The sequence below is a fragment of the Phaseolus vulgaris genome, chromosome 11 (assembly GCF_051622355.1).
Source record: "Phaseolus vulgaris cultivar YP4 chromosome 11, ASM5162235v1, whole genome shotgun sequence".
NCBI lineage: Eukaryota > Viridiplantae > Streptophyta > Magnoliopsida > Fabales > Fabaceae > Phaseolus > Phaseolus vulgaris.
In genome coordinates, this window is record NC_143508.1 from 12,365,503 (window position 1) to 12,385,253 (window position 19,751).

The 19,751-nt window shown below is 40.6% G+C and overlaps 1 protein-coding gene across 1 annotated transcript; it reads left to right on the forward strand.

Annotated features, from left to right (window-relative positions):
* Nucleotides 1-12,787: 12,787 nt before the first annotated feature.
* LOC137818009 (uncharacterized) lies at nt 12,788-15,267 on the forward strand. The gene is made up of 3 exons (XM_068621234.2): nt 12,788-13,921; nt 14,270-14,800; nt 14,903-15,267. The coding sequence occupies exons 1-3, from the start codon at nt 13,139-13,141 to the stop codon at nt 15,011-15,013; spliced, it is 1,425 nt and encodes a 474-aa protein (XP_068477335.1). The 5' UTR covers nt 12,788-13,138; the 3' UTR covers nt 15,014-15,267.
* The last annotated feature ends 4,484 nt before the right edge of the window (nt 15,268-19,751 follow it).

A 19,751-nucleotide genomic window follows, 5' to 3' on the forward strand; every position in this document is an offset into this window, starting at 1 on the left:
ATAAACAAGATGTCTATCCTATAGAGGCTAAACAAAGGAGAGCTATAAGCTTGCAAATTTAGCAGCATAACTCTAATTGTATTGATTTGAATTTTAATGAGCCAAACACCTTCATTTATAGGTGAAGGGGCCGACCAATGGTTATAAGAAAGTGGTGGAAAATTAAAAAACAAAAGCATTCAAAATTGGCGCCTAGCTTGTGTCACACGACAAGCATGATGATGTGTGCACCTTGTGACCTAATTAAGTCTAATGACCGGCCTAGGGTTTAATGTGAGTTGTAATTGAGCCCAATTATACCCTAGGTAGGTTTTAAAAACATAGCCCTAACCCTAATATACGCAAGACCAAAATACAAGCCAAAATATTATTCTACTTTTAATCAAGAAGTTTAAATCCTACTTAGGTTGTACCACTAGGTTATGACTCCTTCAAACATGAATAAAAGAATGTCTTTGCTTGGAATAGCAAAGTCCCACTCCTCTTGGATTCTTCTAACCATTACCCTAGTGGTTGGTCCTTTTGTGAGGGCTCTACCATTAATGTGAGGGATGAGATTTTGTGATTGGCGGTGTAACGTAATATAGTTATACAGTCTTCTTATAAACATGTTAAATAATCTCCTTATAGATCTATTAGACGATCATCATTAGACGATCTCCTTATAGTCGTTGTACTTATTTATGCTATTCTTTTTAGGGTGACTTATGTTAGAATAACGCAATTTCTTCTCTTGCGTCTTCTTTGTTTCTCTTTTTTTTTATTCTTCTCTCTTACAAGTGCCTAATATTGACTCTCAACTTCGCCCAATGAGCATGAGAATGGCATCTCCCACATTGGATTGTGAAGTTTAATAATTTGTTGTTGGATATGGTTGAAAGATTCTTTTGTTGATTTTAGGGGGAGGTTTGATTATAGTGACGAAAAGAGGTTGACAAAGTTGCAGTTGCTGCCGAGAAGATGAAGAAGAGATGTTGTAGGATTTATTTATTTATTTATTTTATTAAGGGTAAAATGAAAATTTCAGCATCCCAGGTGCATGAAGAATTTGGCTGAATGGAGAGTTTGGTTAGCCCATGTGTGAAATCTTTGGGTTTAGCCCAACACGGCCCATTAGAAACTAAGAGGCGTAGAAGTAGAAGCAGAAGGAGAAGGAAGATGAAAGCAACAAGAAGCCCCTGCTGCAACTGATTCTTTTCTTCTGTCATCACAGGTTTGAAAAAGTAACTGTCACTTGGCGGTTTATTTTGTCCCTGGTTTCCCATTCCAGACACCGTTAAAATAAAAGTTAAATTTAAAAGCTAGCAAAACGATGTTGCAGAGAAGAAAAAAGGATCAGAGTTATAGTAGTAGTAGCAGTAGCTCAGATATATCAATGCCTCCTTTTCTTCCCATAAGAACAACTTCAGAACCTTCATTCAAATCCTTCATCTTAATCCTCTCCATTCTCCTCAACCTTTATCTCCTCTTCCTCACCTGGGCCCCATCATACGCGCCACTTACCTCATCCACTCTCATCACCACCGTCTCTCCGACCACGCGTCGCCACCTCCTTTTCTCCGTCGCCTCCTCCTCCCTCTCCTGGCCTCGCCGCCTCCCCTACCTCCGCCTCTGGTACTCCCCCAACTCCACCCGCGCCCTCGCCTTCCTCGACAAACCACCGCCACTTCCTCTCAACTCCTCCTCCTCCTCCTCTTCTCCGCCGGTTGTGATCTCCGCTGATACCTCCGCGTTCCCCTACACCTTCCGCGGGGGGCTGAGGTCAGCGATCCGCGTGGCGCGCGCTGTCAAGGAGGCCGTGGATCGCAACGAGACCGACGTGCGGTGGTTCGTGTTTGGCGACGACGACACGGTGTTCTTCGTCGACAACGTGGTTCGGGCGCTAGCACGGTACGACCACCGCCGGTGGTTCTACGTCGGGAGTAACTCCGAGAGCTACGACCAGAACGTGGACCACTCGTTCGAGATGGCGTTCGGCGGTGGCGGCTTCGCGATCAGCTGCTCCCTCGCTGAGGTTTTGGCGAGGGTTTTGGACTCGTGTTTGAGGAGGTACGCAAATTTGTATGGCAGCGATTCTAGGATTTATTCTTGCGTCGCTGAACTCGGTGTTGGCTTGACTCATGAACCTGGCTTTCATCAGGTACTTTGATATTATTAATCTTATTATGTTCTATTTGGCTATTGCTTTTCTGTAACGTTTGTTTTTGGTTTTGATCTATGTGCATGTGTTGGATTTCATTGGCTGTGTTATTTTCTCTTTTGTTTCATGTTTCGATGTTTGCAACGGGAACAATGAACTCAGTGTCTGTGACCTTTGCATATCGATTAATTATAAATTATAGTTGACTTTTGTATATCGATTAATTATATATTAGAGTTGACTTTTGCTTATCGATTGATTAGATATTAGAGTTTGAGTAATTGATATAATTTAGTTGTTATGGCTTGTATTCCTCTCTGATTGAATTGTTCCCCCAACGTGCCAATCCAAGGTTCGGAATCTCGAATGTGAGAGACCTTCATTTAGTTCTGATAGTGTCTTCGATATGCCTTGTAACAGAAAAAAAAAGGAAAATGTGGAAAACGGGGTTGGTTTTCACATTGTCTCCTTCAACGTGTTTAATGAAGTTCAAATCCTTTCTAATAGAGTTATCCGTATTTTATTGTCTGACAGTGTCTCTCTGAAAGAGAATATGTGAGAAACCAAAAAAGGGTAAGGGCAGTGGGATGTGTAACCTTTATTTGTTCTTTAGTTATCTTTGGGCTGTGATTTTTTGTTTTTTTCGGCTTGGTGTTAATGTACTGAAGAGTTATATATGTCCCATGGACTATTCTCTCAATTCCTTTATGGGTGTTGGAGACTTGTTCAGAAGGACAAAACTCAGGTGAAGAACTATAGGCTATTGGTATTATTGTTGCGTTTTTTCTAATTAAAATAGGGTTTTGATCTCGGTGACTAAAGTCAGCAATAACTGTCGAGATAAAATGGCAGCTTTTATTGGAGACATTATCAACAGTTTTGTATCAAATAACCACTACCTTGCCCCAGCCCAACACACACACACACTTATCTGTCCTATTCTGCTACATAAACTTAGTGTAGCAGGAGATCAGAATAGAATAGTTGAGATATTCAACTTATCACTACTGATAGTTGCTAAAAGTGTAGCATAGGTTGGCAGTGTTGTGCAAATGCCACACTTTCCATCAACAAACTTGAGTCATTTAGCTCTTCAATCAATGCATTTACTCTATGTCTCGCTTCTCTGATTGTGAAGACTCCTTGAAGTAAGCCTGAACCAATACAGAACTTCATCAAAAGGATAGTAGTATTTTTTTGATTTTTTATGTGGCATGAGCGGAATGCGGAGGGAACACAGGGATCCATACACCCCTCAGGGGCGTGGTTTTACTCGTAAAACACATCAGAGTTCCTTGGATTATACAACATTCTTCTTCTCCAACTTTCCAAATGACTATGGTGAGATAGACATGTTCAAAATCTTCCAAAAGTGGGCATGATTGAAAGAAGTCTTCATTTCACGCCGGCTAAACAAGTGGGGTAGAAGATTTGGGTTTGTGAGATTTTTTGAAGTTAGAAATGCCGGAAATCTGGAGTGGGAACTTGACCAAGTGTACATAGGGAATAGGAAGTTATATGTGAATATCCCAAAGTACCGTCGCCATCTTGTGGAACCAAACAGAATGGAGAGAAAGGAGGTTGGGAGTGTGAACAAGGCCAGGATGTTGGAACGTGGGAAGAACAAGGTGGAGGAAGATGTGGGAAATGCTCTCAAGAAAGGTAAGGAAGTCTGGATGGAAAAGAAGGGGAATAATACCTACGCAGATGTAGTTAAAGGTCATACAAGACGGGAAAGGAAAAGTGAAGACTCTACTCAGCAAGAGTCCAAAATTCTTCAGCAGTCCCTGCCATGGATGATAAAGAGTGTAGTAGGTCAATATGATGAAGGGTTGGACTTCGACAAGCTGAGTGAAGAATTCGTAAAAGGGGGCATGAACACGATAAGATTGAGGTACATGGGGGACAACCTAGCACTTCTAACACCAACAGAAGGGGTGAATATGGAGGAGTTAATAAAGACGAACAGAGGTTGGTTCGATAGCCTTTTTGTTAGCATAAAGCCTTGGACGAAAATGGCGGTAGCAAGTCACAAAGTAGTATGGGTGAAGTGTTATGGTCTTCCGATATCCCTTTGGAACGAAGAATGCTTTAGAAGAGTGATTGGTGAAGCGACAAAGTTGATGTCAATAGACAAATCTACGTTGACGTGGGAAAACTTAGAATTTGCTCGATTACAAGTTCGTATTGAGACTCATCGGTATGTAAGATTGGTAAAAAAGATGAGGATTAATGAACATAAGTTGTGTATCCTTCTTGAAGAGGATCTTCCATACACCGCTGCTGATTATTGCAAAGGTCATTTCTTTAATAATGATTCTACAGACAGTATTTCTTCCTCTGAAACCTATGTGGAAGAATCCTCCTTCTCCGACAATAGTGGCGAGGAGGAGAACAATCAACGAGAAGGGGAGGAAATCCGGTCACGTGGAAAGCCGGTGGGAGGAAGAGAGGAGTTAGGTGGGGAATGGATGGTACAAACGCCAAAAGTCTACTTTGGGGCTTCATCCTCAGAAATCGGAGCGTGTCAGAGGAAAGGTGAAAAGTTATACACAAAGGAAGGAAAGCAGGGTCAGAATATATTTGTAGAATCTGGTTTTGTCAACCAATCTGACAAAGTAGATAGGGTTACTCTTAATAGCCATACTACTTACGCAGGTATAGAGGAAAAAGAGAAAGACGTGAAAGGTAGTCTGTGCCATGTGGAATCCAAAGTGAAGCTGGGCCAAGAAGGGAAGATAGAGGCCCAATTGGAGGATGGGCAGGAGTTAACGGCTGAAGTTGGACTCGGGTCTGGGCCAAATCAGAAGGGTCCCGAATTGGTTTTAGAGGAAGGAAAAACCCATGAAGAAAACGGTGAGTTGTCGTGTGGTTCGGAGGAGAACGTTGAAACTGAGTCAAACCCACCTGCCTCTCCAGATTTTGCGAGAGTGTCAACCACAACGAAGAAGCTCGGGAAGAATGAAGGGCAGCAGCACAGTCGGAGACAAAAACAAATTGAAGGACATGAAGGCTTATCAGAAGAAGAGGTTCCCTGCACAAGCTCTGATGACTTACCTCATGCAGAAGACGAAGGAATGACAGGGGACAGTGCACCGAAAACGCTAACGCGAGGTGGAAAACCCAAAGTCCTAGCGGAATTGGGGGTATCCTCTACACAACCGAGGAGATCAGTAAGGCTGAGTTCACGATTGTCACAATCCGAAATTATTTCCCCCATTATACAAGGCACATCGACAACCTCTATATCAGATGGGGATATTGTTAATTGTAATGAGCGGTGGAGGAACTCTGAATTAGCAGTGACACCGTGTAAGCTATGGGAGATTAGTAGAAAAGCAGGGACTATATGCCGTGGGGATGAGCAGGAGGTAGTTAAAGAATATATTTTCCTGGAAGAGAGAGACTTAGAGATTATGAAAAGTGCAGAGGCGGGTAAAAAGAAGGGTCTCCCATGTTAATTGTCAATCTAAATATAAGAGGCTTGGGGGGAGGAACAAAAGCTAGGTACTTGAGGAGCATAATAGGGCGTGAGGAAGCAGAATTTGTTTGTCTGCAAGAAACGAAAACAAGTGAACTCTCGGATGCTAGATGTTACAACCTGTGGGGGACAACAAAGTTGGCTGGGTTCACAATAAAGGAGATAATGGAAGTGGTAGTCTTTTGTCTTTGTGGAATACTGAATCCTTTACTTATGAGAGTCATGTGATGGGGAAAGGTTTTATTATTATCATTGGACAACATATAAAATCTTCATCTAGATGTGTTGTGGCCAATATATACTCTCCATGCTCTTTGAGTGGTAAGAGGACCTTGTGGGATGATCTCTCCAACGCCAAGTCGGTGTCTCGTGATCGTATTTGGTGTATGTGTGGAGACTTTAATGCTGTCAGAATTAGAAGTGAAAGAAAAGGGGTCAAAGAAAAGGCGTGGGCAAGTAAGTGAGAGGAATGGCTTCAATTCCTTCATTGACTCTAACTTACTGATGGAGTTGCCTATTGTAGGAAAGAAATTCACGTGGTTCAAACATGATGGCTCAGCAAAGAGTAGAATTGACAGAGTGCTTGTCTCTGAAGAGTGGCTTCGATTATAGCCTATGAGTAAACAGTATGTCTTAAGGAGGGAAGTGTCATATCATTGTGCGATTGTAGTAAAGTCAGTGGAGAAGGATTGGGGCCCTAAACCTTTCAGAACAATTGATGCTTGGAACATGGAAAGGGACTTTAACAAGATGGTAAAGGATAAGTGGCAGTCCTACTTAGTCCAAGGAAACGAGATAGTAAGGCTAAAGGAAAAGTTGAAGCTTCTTAAGTCTGATCTCAAATCATGGAATAAGGACGTGTTTGGTAACCTTGATACTACCAAGAGGAAGATTCTGCAGGAAATAGAGGCACTCAACTGCTTAGATTGCGAAGGGGGCTTAGTGGATTTTGAGAGGCGGAAAAGGATGGAGTTGACAAGTAGACTAAAAGAGAATGAAATTAAGATGGAGTCCTTTATCTGTCAAAAGGCTAGAGCAAACTGGTTCAAGTTTGGGGACTCCTGTACTAGGTACTTTCACTCATTTGTGAGGTGGCGAAGAATCATGAATGAAGTGAAGGGTGTTACAGTGGGGGATCAATGGTGTGAGGAGCCAAGTACAGTGCGTCTAGAGGCGAAGAACCTTTTCGAGGCAAGGTTCAAAGCAACAAAGGACCTTGGGGTAAGACTGGACGGAGTTGATTTTAAGACTATTAATGTGTCTGAAAATGACAGCCTTCTTGCCAATTTCACTGAGGAAGAGATTAGGGATGCTGTGTGGCAATGTGAAGGCTCAAAGAGCCCAGGACCAGATGGATTCAATTTCAATTTTCTTAAGCACAGTTGGGAGACTATAAAAGATGATATTGTGGGAGCGCTGTCTTTATTCCATGAGACTGGGAGTCTCCCAAAGGGGTGTAATGCATCCTTCATTGCTCTTGTCCCGAAAGTTAGAGACCCTATAAAGCTTGAACAGTATCGACCCATCTCACTGGTAGGAGCCATATACAAAATCATCTCGAAGGTACTGGCAGGAAGATTGAAGAAGGTGTTGCCCTCTGTTATTGACGAAAGCCAATCCGCTTTCTTAAAGGGCAGAGGGATTCTGGATAGCGTGCTTATGGCTAATGAAGTGATAGAGGAACTTAAGAGGAAGGGGAGAAGCGGGTTATGTCTAAAACTGGACTTTGAGAAAGCATATGACTCGGTAAGGTGGGACTTTCTCTATGATATTCTTCATAGGATGGGTTTTAACAATAAGTGGATCGTGTGGATCCGAGGTTGCTTGGAATCCGCCACAGTATCAGTGCTAGTCAATGGGTGTCCGACGGAGGAATTTAAGCCTTCAAGGGGGTTGAGACAAGGTGACCCCCTTGCACCTTTCCTTTTCCTAGTAGTTGCAGAAGGACTGTCTGGGCTAGTGAGACAAGCTATGCAGAACAAACTTCTAACAGGCCTCAAGATAGGCAAGAATGAGCTAGAGGTGTGCATTCTCCAGTATGCAGATGATACTCTTTTTCTGTGTGAAAGTACCTTTAGTAATGTGGTAACCCTGAAGGCTATCTTGAGGGGGTTCGAGCTAGCGTCAGGTCTGAAAATAAACTTCCACAAGTCAAAACTAGCAGGTATCAATGTATTAAGTAATGAAGTGGTAGTCTACTCTAAGACCTTGAACTGCACTCAAATGGTGGTACCTTTTAAGTATCTGGGTCTTGAAGTAGGAGGAAACCCAAGGAAGAAACTTTTCTGGGAGCCGGTCATAACAAAGCTAAAAGCAAGACTCAGCGTGTGGAAAGGGAGATTCTTATCCATGGCAGGAAGAATATGTCTTATTAACTCAGTCATATCGGCCATTCCCTTATACTATCTATCACTCTACAGAGCACCGGAAACAGTGTGTAAAAGCATCATTAGTATTCAACAGAGATTCTTGTGGGGATGGGGGAAAGAGAATAAGCCAATTGCGTGGGTAGGATGGAAGGATGTATGTAGACCTAGAGAGAGGGAGGACTGGGAATTAGAGACATACGTATGTTCAACCGTGCACTTCTAGCTAAATGGAGATGGAGGTGCTCATCACAAGAGAGTGGTAGATGGAAGGAACTTTTGAACTCAAAATATGGATTAATGTCCGATAATCTCAATACACCAGTCAGGCTCCAGTCGTGGTGGTAGAGAGACCTTGCAAAGGTGTGTGGAGAGGGAGGAAGAGGAGGATGGTTCCAAGAAGAAATAAGGTGGGAACTAGGAGGTGGAGATAAAGCAAAATTTTGGGTAGATGTTTGGGTAGGAAACTCAGATCTCAAAACTCTATTTCCAAGATTGTTCTCTCTGTCTTTAAACTAGGGGCACACAGTGGGAGAGGTTGGTGATTGGGTGGAATCAGAGTGGAGATGGTGTCTTAGGTGGAGGAGAACCAGGTTTGAATGGGAATCTCTGATGGAGGCAGGGCTCACCTCGGTGTTATCCAGGGTTGTTTTGAAGAAGAACAACATGGATGTTCAGGTATGGGGGAAGGAGGAGTCGGGGACGTACACTGTGAAATCTGCTTATGAATGTCTGGTAAAGCCAGACATAGACTCTCAACAGGAGGTGTTTAAACATCTTTGGAAGGCAAAGGCATTCCCGAATGCAACGACAACTGCCTGGAGAGTATTGCTGGGCAGAATCCCAACAAGGCAAAGTTTGAATAGAAGAGGGGTTCTGATAAGTACAATGCTATGCCCCCTTTGTCAGGTAGATGATGAGACATGCCAACACCTGTTCATGGAGTGTAAACATGCACAACGTATTTGGACCTTGTGCTTCAGATGGATAGGAATATCTTCTGTCCAACACAATGATATAAAGGTGCACTTCGAAAGTTTTGTTTTGAATCAAGCTAATTCTAAGCAAAACCTGGTTTGGAAAGGAGTCTGGGTTAATATTATAAGAGGCATCTGGGATCAAAGAAATTTAATTGTCTTCAAGCAAGGTGTAGTTGACGCAGAAGAGATTCTACAAAGGGCTCAACTCAAATCTTGGCTTTGGATGAAGCATAAGGTGCATTCTTTCAATTACTCCTTTGTAGACTGGATTCTAAACCCTTTGATATGCATTAATAGTTATAAGTAAGGTCTGCAGACGGAAGAGATAACTTTTGTTGGGATGGAAGGTGACATTACAGTGGTAAAGTCATATCAGCAGGTATGCAAAGGCCAACATGATCGCCGGTCGATGAACGGCGTTCTCCATGCGTGAAGTTGCAAAAGCCAACATGATCGCCGATCGATTGAAGTGGCGTTCTCCATGCGTGCCTAGTCGATGGTCGCCGAAGTTATGCAAATGCCAACATGATCGCCGGTCGAGGAAGCGGCGTTCTCCATGCGTGTGTAGTCGGTGGTCGTCGAAGTTATGCAAAGGTCAACATGATCGCCGGTCGATGAAGCGGCGTTCTCCATATGTGTGTAGTCGGTGGTCGCCGAAGTTATGCAAAGGTCAACATGATCGCTGGTCGATGAAGCGGCGATCTCCATGCGTGCGTAGTCGGTGGTCGCTGAAGTTGTGCATCATTGCCGTATCCGAAGAACAGAAGATCATATAACTGGAAATCGCCGAGGTAGACACATCGCTGGGTTCTCCAGAAAGCTTATTTGAAGCTGTTGGAGATTTAGGTGAGAAAGTCCAGATGTGTTGGTTCAATAAAGATGTCTGTTAAACCTCAACATGAGCAATGAGATGAAGGGAACAGCTCGCCCGTCGACGAGGGGATTTCCCGAGTGGATCCTCGTCGAGAGCGGGGTTTCCTTAGGTCAGAGCATACATGGCGAGTAGCATTGGCGGCAGGCGATTTTGCAGAGATTGTGCTCGTCGTGGCACTTAGTGCTCACCAAAGTAAGCTACATGGCGAGTTATTCCCTGCATGGGTAACTTGTCGCGTGGCGAGGTGAATGTAGGTGGCCTCGGTTCTGGGCGTTTCGGTAAAGTTGAATGTTGCTTTGAGGTAACTTGTTGGTTATATTTTTTGGTATGTTTTTCTCACTTTATGGTTGTTCTGCTCCAACCATAAAGGAGAGTTTCTTTTGTGGATGATATAGGAAGTCCACTTGTGGTTACTGTATATGGGTTGGGATACCCCTGAAGTATTCCCTTTAATTTTATTTATTCATTGCTGATAAAAAACAAAAAACAGTTTTGTATCAAGGTTGTCTATAGATAAAAGCAATTACGAACAGGAAAATGATAATGTGCATAATTTTCTATTTTGCTGGCTGCATTCAATGGTTGTGTGCATTGCTTACCACCATCTATTTTGTTGCTGAAGTTTTAAAGCGTACATTGGTCTCACGGCATGATAAATCCAATAATTTGGTTTGAGATTTTATCTTGTTAAATTCTTTGGCATTTCAAACAAACATCATAGGCATAGCATGAGTATGTTGTCTAGGTCTTAAGTTTGATACTTATGCTGGATTGCGCTTAGGCTTCTTGAATTCTATAGTTCAGGAACATTCTTTTATCTTCTGATTCAGGGCTAAAACTTGTAAAAGTATAATGATAGCCTCTTCGGAATTATTATTTAGTCGTTTTCTTACACCAGTTAGACATGCGGGGGAATTTGTTTGGGATCCTAGCTGCGCATCCATTATCTCCTTTGTTGTCCCTTCATCACTTGGATGTCTTGGCGCCCATATTTCCCAACATGGACAGAGTACAGGCTATGGAACATCTTGTTGCCGCTGCAAATGTAGATCCTGCCAGGATCCTGCAGCAAACTGTCTGCTATGATCAATCAAATTCTTTGACTTTCTCGGTTTCTTGGGGTTTTGCTATCCAGGTTTATCAAGGAAATGAACTTCTACCTGACCTCCTTTCAGTGCAGAGAACTTTTGTTCCATGGAGGGGTAGTAAAGCCAATGCTAATTTCATGTTTAACACCAGACCGTATCCTTGTAAAATGCCTACTGTATATTTCTTTAAAAGTGTTACATCTGATAAAAGGGGCATTTGGAGCCATTACAGTAGATATTTTGCTGCCAACTGCTTTGAATCCAATGTTTCACAGGTCGAGCAGATCATAGTTTTTTCAGGGAAGCTGGAGCTTAATGATGAACAGGTTTTGTTGAGTCAATTAGAAATGGTTATTTCAAATTTGTGATTATTTTTCCTTTTTGGTCTGTCTGTCTGTATTCTTATTCTAGTTATTAAACTTTATGTTGCTTTATTGGGTCTTATCACAGATGAATCCCCCCCGTCGTCAGTGCTGCAACGTCGTACCACCATCTACTAATGATACAACCAATCTTCATATTAGACAGTGTAAAATCGACGAACTGATCTCCATGCAATCATAGCACTGTTTACGGGAGTGACCTCCTTTCAAAGCTTTGGAAATTTCATGAGGATGAATGTCCGTGTTGTAGGTGATATAAGGCAGATGCGGCTTCTTTTTGGTTGATCTTATACATTTTTTTAAGTGCAAATGCGGAACCTGATTCTTTTCTATTTCTGAAAGTTGAAGGCAAGGTAAATAGTGTCTCCCCCCCACCACCCAAATGTTCTTTAGTTCTTAGTTTTATTACTTATTGAACACGGGACAGCTAGTGGTGTGCCACAAACTTTACATTTTCTGATAAACATTCTAATTATACTATGCCTTTCCTGATTTCTCTTTGCAGTAGAGAAAGATCCCTGTCCTCATTGTTGAAGAAAAATTATCAAAGCTCATAAAGGTCTCACCTCACCGGTGATCAAACCCCTCACAGGCAGGTTTTTGGTTTACTGGAGAAGTTATCAAACCCCACACGTAGTAACATTACATGTTTTATCCACTTCTCATATCCAAAATTCCAGGTAGTCTCTCCTGGTATTTGGAGTGAGGTAACCTCAGTGAAGGGTCCAATTTTAATTTAAAATGTGATCACCACAAGGACCACGTCTGAAAGTTTTGTAAATTAAATTCTTCCAAATTATTTGCCACCTGCACTGCGTATAAACATTACAAACTGTTAGAAGTACGTATAGAAATATTTTAACTCAAATGATTATTTTTTTTATGCATAGAAGATATGAATGCATTTATTTTACATTTGTGCCTAAAGCAGGAAATCTCGATTATAAAGTTTTACTTTATTTCCCAATAACGAGGGCTTCCAAAGTTCCACGCCGTCCCATTCGCGGCATCTCGCAACAACTTACAAACTAACCTTTTTTACCCGTTTTGTATAAATAGAAATACCAAATCCTTGCAACAAGGTATTCTTTTTTTTTTTAATTTATTGTTTATTCCAGGAGGTAGTACACAGAATATAATTTGGCATGTAATCTACAATTAATACTATTTATGCGTGATCCTACATGAATGCTCTAAAACGGAAACGGATGTAGGACAAATAAGAGTTTCTGTGAGTTGTAACTTGTATAGGCTTCATTATGAAGGAGCAAAACGGAAAAGCAAAAGCGAAAAACGCAGAATCAGGTAGAAAGGCAAAACGTAAGCGTAAATGCTTAAGACCATGCTAGAATCGTGGTTTCATGCCTAAATTGTACAACTAACGTGAACCATAGAGTTCTCCTAATGATTTTCATGTGACGGATAGAAGCGTTGGTATAACAAAGAAGTTGACGTGGAAGAATAAGAGCTTAGGTGGCCTAACTCTTCAAACCCGCCAACACCTTTTTCCATCATCTTCTGCATAGTCAATGCAAATTAATTCAACCACTTAAATCCAATAACCATCCACACAAGCCAACCGTGCGAATCTAATTGGTCTAACGTACCTACCCAAATTTACACATGGAACATTAACTGACTTAAAATCGTCAAAACAATCAGCATTCTTACGCCGTGGATCGCGGTGGATTTTCGCCAAAGTTACATACACATACACACACACACACATCAGAACACGTCTCAAACCCCTTCTCACATGCAGCAGATCAACCTGTTCAAGAATTAAACCGATAATTCAGAACAGAACTAGATCCATTCTTGTTAACATGCAGCTTTTTCACAAACCCACCAAGGCTCAGTCTCTGGTTAATTTCATCATAGTCTCTTCTTCATTCTGCGCCCTTTATCTCATCGTGTCAGTGCTACTATTGGGGACATCCAAGGTAGTACATGTGAACAAGACATCACAAGATGTCTCCATACCTACCACTCTTGATCACCTTGTGTTTGGAATCGCTTCAAGCAAGAGTTCATGGGGCAAGAGGAAGGAATACGTGAAGCTGTGGTGGAACAACATCAACAGCACCACCGGCAAAGCAATGAAGGGGTGCGTGTTCATGGACAGCCTCCCAGATGAAAAACATGTTAGCAATGATACTTCTCTTCCTCCTCTTTGTGTCTCTCAAAACACTTCAAGGTTTCGTTTCACACACAGGGGTGGACTTCGCTCGGCAATACGCGTTGCACGTGTTGTTGCAGAGACCGTGGCAATGAACAATGATTCCGACGTGAGGTGGTTCGTTTTTGGAGACGATGATACAGTTTTCTTCCCGGAGAATGTGGTGAAGACTCTTTCCAAATATGATCACGAGCTTTGGTACTACATTGGTGCACACTCTGAGGTTTATGAGCAGAACAGGGTGTTTGGTTTCGGAATGGCTTTTGGTGGGGCAGGTTTTGCTATCAGCTCCTCTTTGGCAAAGGTTCTGGCCAAGGTTTTTGATTCATGTATACAAAGGTACCCTCATCTCTATGGAAGTGATGGAAGGGTGTACTCTTGCTTGGCAGAACTTGGGGTAGGATTAACACATGAATCCGGTTTTCACCAGGTAACAAAAATTTTAACTTTTGGAATGCTACAAATTTGTGGTCATTGATTTTGTTGCTTTTGGTCAGCCTTATTAGTTCATAGTGAATGATTATGTTTTGATTTTAACTAGAATACACTAAACAGTTCAAAGGTTTTTTATATATTATCATCAAACTGTACATTGTGATGTATGACAAGTTTATTAATTTTTGTAAGAACCATCTAAAATTTATATAAAAGATTATTTATCGTGACACCATAAATATTTTTATGTTGACACTTCATTACAATTAAACTCTTGCTTTTTGGTTGAATAGTATGTTATATAATAAGATGAATGAACTTTGTGATTGTAAAATTGTATCAGGTAGATTTGAAGGGGAATACCTTTGGTTTATTGGCGGCACATCCTTTGACTCCTTTGTTGTCCCTGCATCATCCTGATTACACTGATCCAATCTTTCCAAATATGACAACTATAAAAGCTCTGAAGCATTTATTTGAAGCTGTAAATGTTGATTCCCAGAGGATGCTGCAACAAGTAATTTGCTATGACAAATGGTTTTCATGGACAGTTTCAGTGTCATGGGGCTATGCTGTTCAGGTTTTCCCAAACCATATGCTTTTGCCAGATGTTCTAAAGGTGCAAGAGACATTCAAGCAGTGGAAGAAGGGAAGCATGTTGGCAAAAACATACACTTTCAACACAAGAGAACTTCACAACGACCCTTGTAAAAGATCCACCGTTTTCTTTCTAGACAGTGTCTCATCTGGCAAGGATGGCACCCTAAGCAGTTACAAGAAATCTTTTCAGAATTGCTCAAACGATGCCGTGTCACCGATGAAACTGGAAGTGATCAAAGTGGTCACAGAAAAGTTAGACCTTGACATCAAACAGGTAACTATTATGTTAGATAACAGTATTCCCTCAGGGATATTACTTTTAGGAACGTGACTTCACATTGCTAACAGTACTCACAAACTTTTCTGTTGTATTCAGTTGCTTGCTCCAAGAAGGCACTGTTGTGATGTGTTGCCCTCTACTTCCCAGGACAAAATGGAAATCGCAATCAGGGAATGCAAAGATGAAGAGTTGGTTTACATGAACTAACAGAAGGGTTGCCTTTGCCTCTGACTAAATCTTGGTTCTTTTATTCATAATATAATGCACAAGTATCATGTAATTGATGACACTTAAGATTACAAGGGTAGCTTAGTTAGTACCTTTTTTTACCCAACATATTCAGCGTTGTTAGTTTGTTAATAGAGGTATTAGTTTGTTTTAGTGGGTCTTTCTCTCTTTTATATATTCTGTTTTATCTCCTCTTTGTAAATACTTTTGAATAATAATCTTCTTTGATCTTCTATGTATGAGCACTCATTCTCTTATCCTTACATGGTATCAAGAGCATTGATTTTTTTTCCTCTACCTCTCTTTTCCTTCCTCTGTTATCGTCCTCATCACCATGTCTGTAACATTTTCTTCCGCTGCCACTTCTCAAACCTCCATGCCCTCTTCTTCTTCTTCCTCCACACAACTACATACTTTTCTGGTTCCTCTCTTTTTAAAACTCGACGACGATAACTATCTCATATGGCAACAAAAAATTCTTGCTCATGTCAGTGGACTTCAACTTTTTCATTTTCTTGACGGATCTGCTTCTCCTCCGCCGCGTTTTCTCATCATCGACGATACTACAGCCAAAAAGGTTAATCTCGCGTTTCTGGTTTATCAACAACAAGACCATCTTCTGGTTACGTGGCTTCTTGGTTCCATGACCACACCAATCTTCACCAAAATGGTAGGGTTATGCTCTGCATCACAAATTTGGGGGAAATTACAGGTTTATTATGCCTCTCAGACCCGTGCCAAAATCATCAAATTAAAGACGCAATTGAAGGCTCCTAAGCATGATCGATCCATATCTACATATCTTCTTGACATCAAGAAGATTGTAGATATGCTTGCTGCTACTGGCTCCTCTCTCACTAATGCAGAACATCTTGAAGCCATTTTTTACGATTTATCTGAGGAGTATGAATCCTTCATCACCGCTGTCACCTCTTGTCTTATCCCTACACGGTGGAAGATATTGAAGCTTTGTTGATGGCTCATGAAGAAAGCCTTGAACGATATAAAACTCAAGATCACCTTTTGCCTCAAGCTCATCTTGCGACTACTCGGTCTTCATCCAACCCTATTTCTAGACCCATGAACGGGTTCCATATTTCTTAGAATCGTGGTTCACGTCCACCTTTCAGACACAACAAAAATAAATATTTTAATGGCCCTCGTCCTCCTCTCAAGAATTCTTGGACTGTTCCTTCCGTGCCCAATTCGTCTTTCTCTGCTCACATTCAGTGCCAACTATGTTAGAAGTTTGGCCATACGGCTCTGGAGTGTTGGCATCGGTTTGACACTAATCTTTCTTCTCATTTAGTGTTAATTCTTCTCAATTTTATTCTTCAGATAATGACTCTGGTGAGTCATCTTTGTTGGGCACTCCATCTACTCTTAGTGACCCTCTTTAGTACCCGGATAGTGGTGCTACACGTCATATAACCCATGACAGTAATATCTTCTCTTCCAAAACTCCCTACACTGGATATGAAATGGTTCAACTGGGTAATGGCACAGGTATGCATATAAGTCACATTGACTCTGTTAAATTTACTAATCCTACCACTATGACCTCATTACACTTACATAATTTGCTGCATGTACCTTCTACAAATAAGAATCTCATGAGTGTCTCTCAATTTGCAAAAGATAATAGTGTCTATTTTTAGTTTTTTCTTAACCATTATTTTGTTAAAAACCAGGACACCAAGGAGATAATCCTCCAAGGAAAAATTAAAGATGTTATATGTGTTTCCCACAATGCAATGTTCTCTCAAACCCTCTGTTTCCAATACCACTTTCAATCATGCTTCTTCTACTTTTCAGTTGTGGCACTCTAGGCTAGGACATGGTTCCTCTAGAATTGTTCATTATGTGATGAAACTATATAATGTTACTGGTCACAAACGTGATTTCTTTTGTCAAACATGTGTTATAGCTAAATCTCATCAGCTTTATTTTACTGGTTCTCTTACTGTTTACACTACATCGCTTCAATTGATTTTTATTGAAATTTGGGGACCTTCTCCAGTTTCCTCTTCTAATGGATCCAAATATTATATTGCCTTTCTTGATGCTTTTTCACGTTATACATGGCTTTATCTTTTGCACTCAAAATCCCAAGTTATGAACGTCTTATTCAATTTAAGTTGTATGTTGAAACTCAAATTGATCACATTTTAAAATCAATTCAGACTGATAATGCAAAAGAATTCTTATCTCTTAAAACTTATCTTGCATCTCAGGGTATTCATCATTGTCTCATTTGTCTACACACACATGAACATAATGGCTATTAAGCGCAAACACAAACATATTGTTGACATGGGTTTTTCTTTACTTGCTGGTGCATCTTTGCCTCTCAAATTTTGAGGAGAATCTTTCTCTTCTGCTGTTCACATTATTAACAATCTACCTACACCTGTTTTACTTAATAAAAGCCCTTATGAAACGTTGTTTTTACACAAACCAGATTATACATTTTTAAAGGTTTTCGGTTGTGCTTGATATCCGCTTTTAAGACCATATAATCAGCATAAGTTTGATTTTCGCTCTTCCTTGTGTTTGTTCTTATGTTATAGTACTCGTAACAAAGGCTATATTTGTTTACAACATTCTGGAAAAATTATTTTATCTCGTCATGTGCTTTTTAATGAGTACTTGTTTCCTTATTCTTTATTTGATAATCCTTTTCTTACTATTATTTCTCCTGCTTCTTCTCCTCATGTTTCTTTCACTAATCCTTTAACTGTTGTTTCCCTTTCTCCTTCTGTAACTAACATTTCATTTGTTGCTCATGATAATGTTACTAATAATACTCATGATAATCTTTTTGCTAGTACTTCACCTATTTTTGCTAGTTCTTCACCTTTTTCTGCAGGCATTATCCCTTCTTCATCTGAACCACATCTTAATATTACTAATATTCATCCGATGACAACTCGTGCTAAGGCTGACATCTACAAACCCAAAGTTCTTTCCACCTCAACTACTCAATCAGATTTATAACCAACTACATACAAACAAGCAATGCAACAACCTCCCTAGTTACATGATGCAGCTCTTCTAGCCAACAAAACCTGGACGCTTACTCCCTTACCTCCTGGTGCAAATCTTATTGGTTGTAAGTGGGTTTTTAAACGTAAGTTTAATGCTGACGGTACACTACAAAGGCATAAAGCAAGATTGGTTGCCAAGGGTTTTCATCAATCTGAAGGTTTTGATTTCACTGACACATTCAACCCTGTTGTCAAGCCAACTACTATAAGAGTTGTTCTCACTATGGCATTGTCTGCACGCTGGCCTATACATCAACTTGATATAAACAATGCTTTCTTGAATGAAGATCTTGTTGAAGATGTCTACCTGCAACAACCTCCCGGATTCTCCTCCCCTGACTCCACTCTTGTTTGCAAGCTTCATAAGGTGATTTATGGCTTAAAACAAGCCCCACAGTTTTGGTTTTGTAAACTCTCAAACACTCTTATTAGTCTGGGTTTTCATTCCTCTGAGAGTGATTAATCTATTTTTCTTCGTTTTACACCTAATGGCACTCTCATTATTCTTATTTATGTTGATGATATCATAATTATTGGCACCTCATTTAATTTAATTGAATGTTTCATTGCACAGTTAAGTGATAACTTTGCTTTGAAAGATCTAGGCAAACTTCACTATTTTCTGGGTATTGAAGTAGCTTGGCTTGTTGATGGATCTCTCCATTTGACTCAAACAAAATACATCAGAGATCTTCTCCAATGTGCTGCAATGCTGGACGCCAACCCACAACCTACACCAATGGTGTCAACTTCACGGTTAACCATCGATGGCTCTGTAGCTGTTGAAAATCCAACTTTGTATCGTTCCATTGTCAGAGCTTTTCAGTATATCACTCTAACTCGCCCTGAACTTTCTTTTTCAGTTAACAAAGTTTGTCAATTTATGCACTCCCCTCGCCTACACCACTGGAAATCAGTCAAGAGGATTCTTCGCTATCTTGCGGGCACCTTACATCATGGTCTTCTCCTTCGTCCCATCATTGACTTCTCCATCATTGCCTTTAGTGAGTTTGATTGGGGATCCGATCTCGATGACAGGAAGTCAACATCAGGTTACTGTATTTATATTGGTCGCAATCTGGTTTCATGGTTGTCTCAGAAACAAAAGGTTGTCTCTAGAAGTAGCACTGAAGCATAATATAAAAGTGTTGCAGCTGCTCTTGCTGATATTACTTGGCTTCAGTCCTTATTCACTGAGCTTTGCCTTCCAGGTTCCATACCACAGATATATTGTGACAATGTTGGAGTTGTTCTCCTTACCTCTAATCCAGTTCTCCACTATAAAACAAAGCATTTTGAGCTTGATCTCTTTTTTGTGCGTGATCGTGTTCAACAACAACGCCTCTTTGTTGTTCATCTTCCTTCTCAATATCAGATTGCTGATTTGCTGACAAAACCAGTATCTGGTGCTATGTTTCTGAAATTCAGAAATAAACTCATGGTTGAACCTATTTCCACCATAAGTTTAAGGGGAGATATTAAGCAATAGAGTTATTAGTTTGTTAATAGAGTTGTTAGTTTGTTTTAGTGGATCTTTCTCTCTTTTATATATATTTTTTTATCTCCTCTTTGTAAATACTTTTGAATAATAATCTTCTTTGTGTGAGCACTTATCCTTACACCACATTTTGTATCGAGTGTAAAAAGTGCTAGTAAATCAAATTGTTAAT

Coding starts and splice junctions, on each gene's coding strand:
- LOC137818009 (XM_068621234.2), top strand. CDS start 13,139: ATGCAGCTTTTTCACAAACCCACCAAGGCTCAGTCTCTGGTTAATTTC. Junction 13,922..14,269: donor ATGAATCCGGTTTTCACCAG/GTAACAAAAATT, acceptor AAATTGTATCAG/GTAGATTTGAAGGGGAATAC. Junction 14,801..14,902: donor TAGACCTTGACATCAAACAG/GTAACTATTATG, acceptor TGTTGTATTCAG/TTGCTTGCTCCAAGAAGGCA.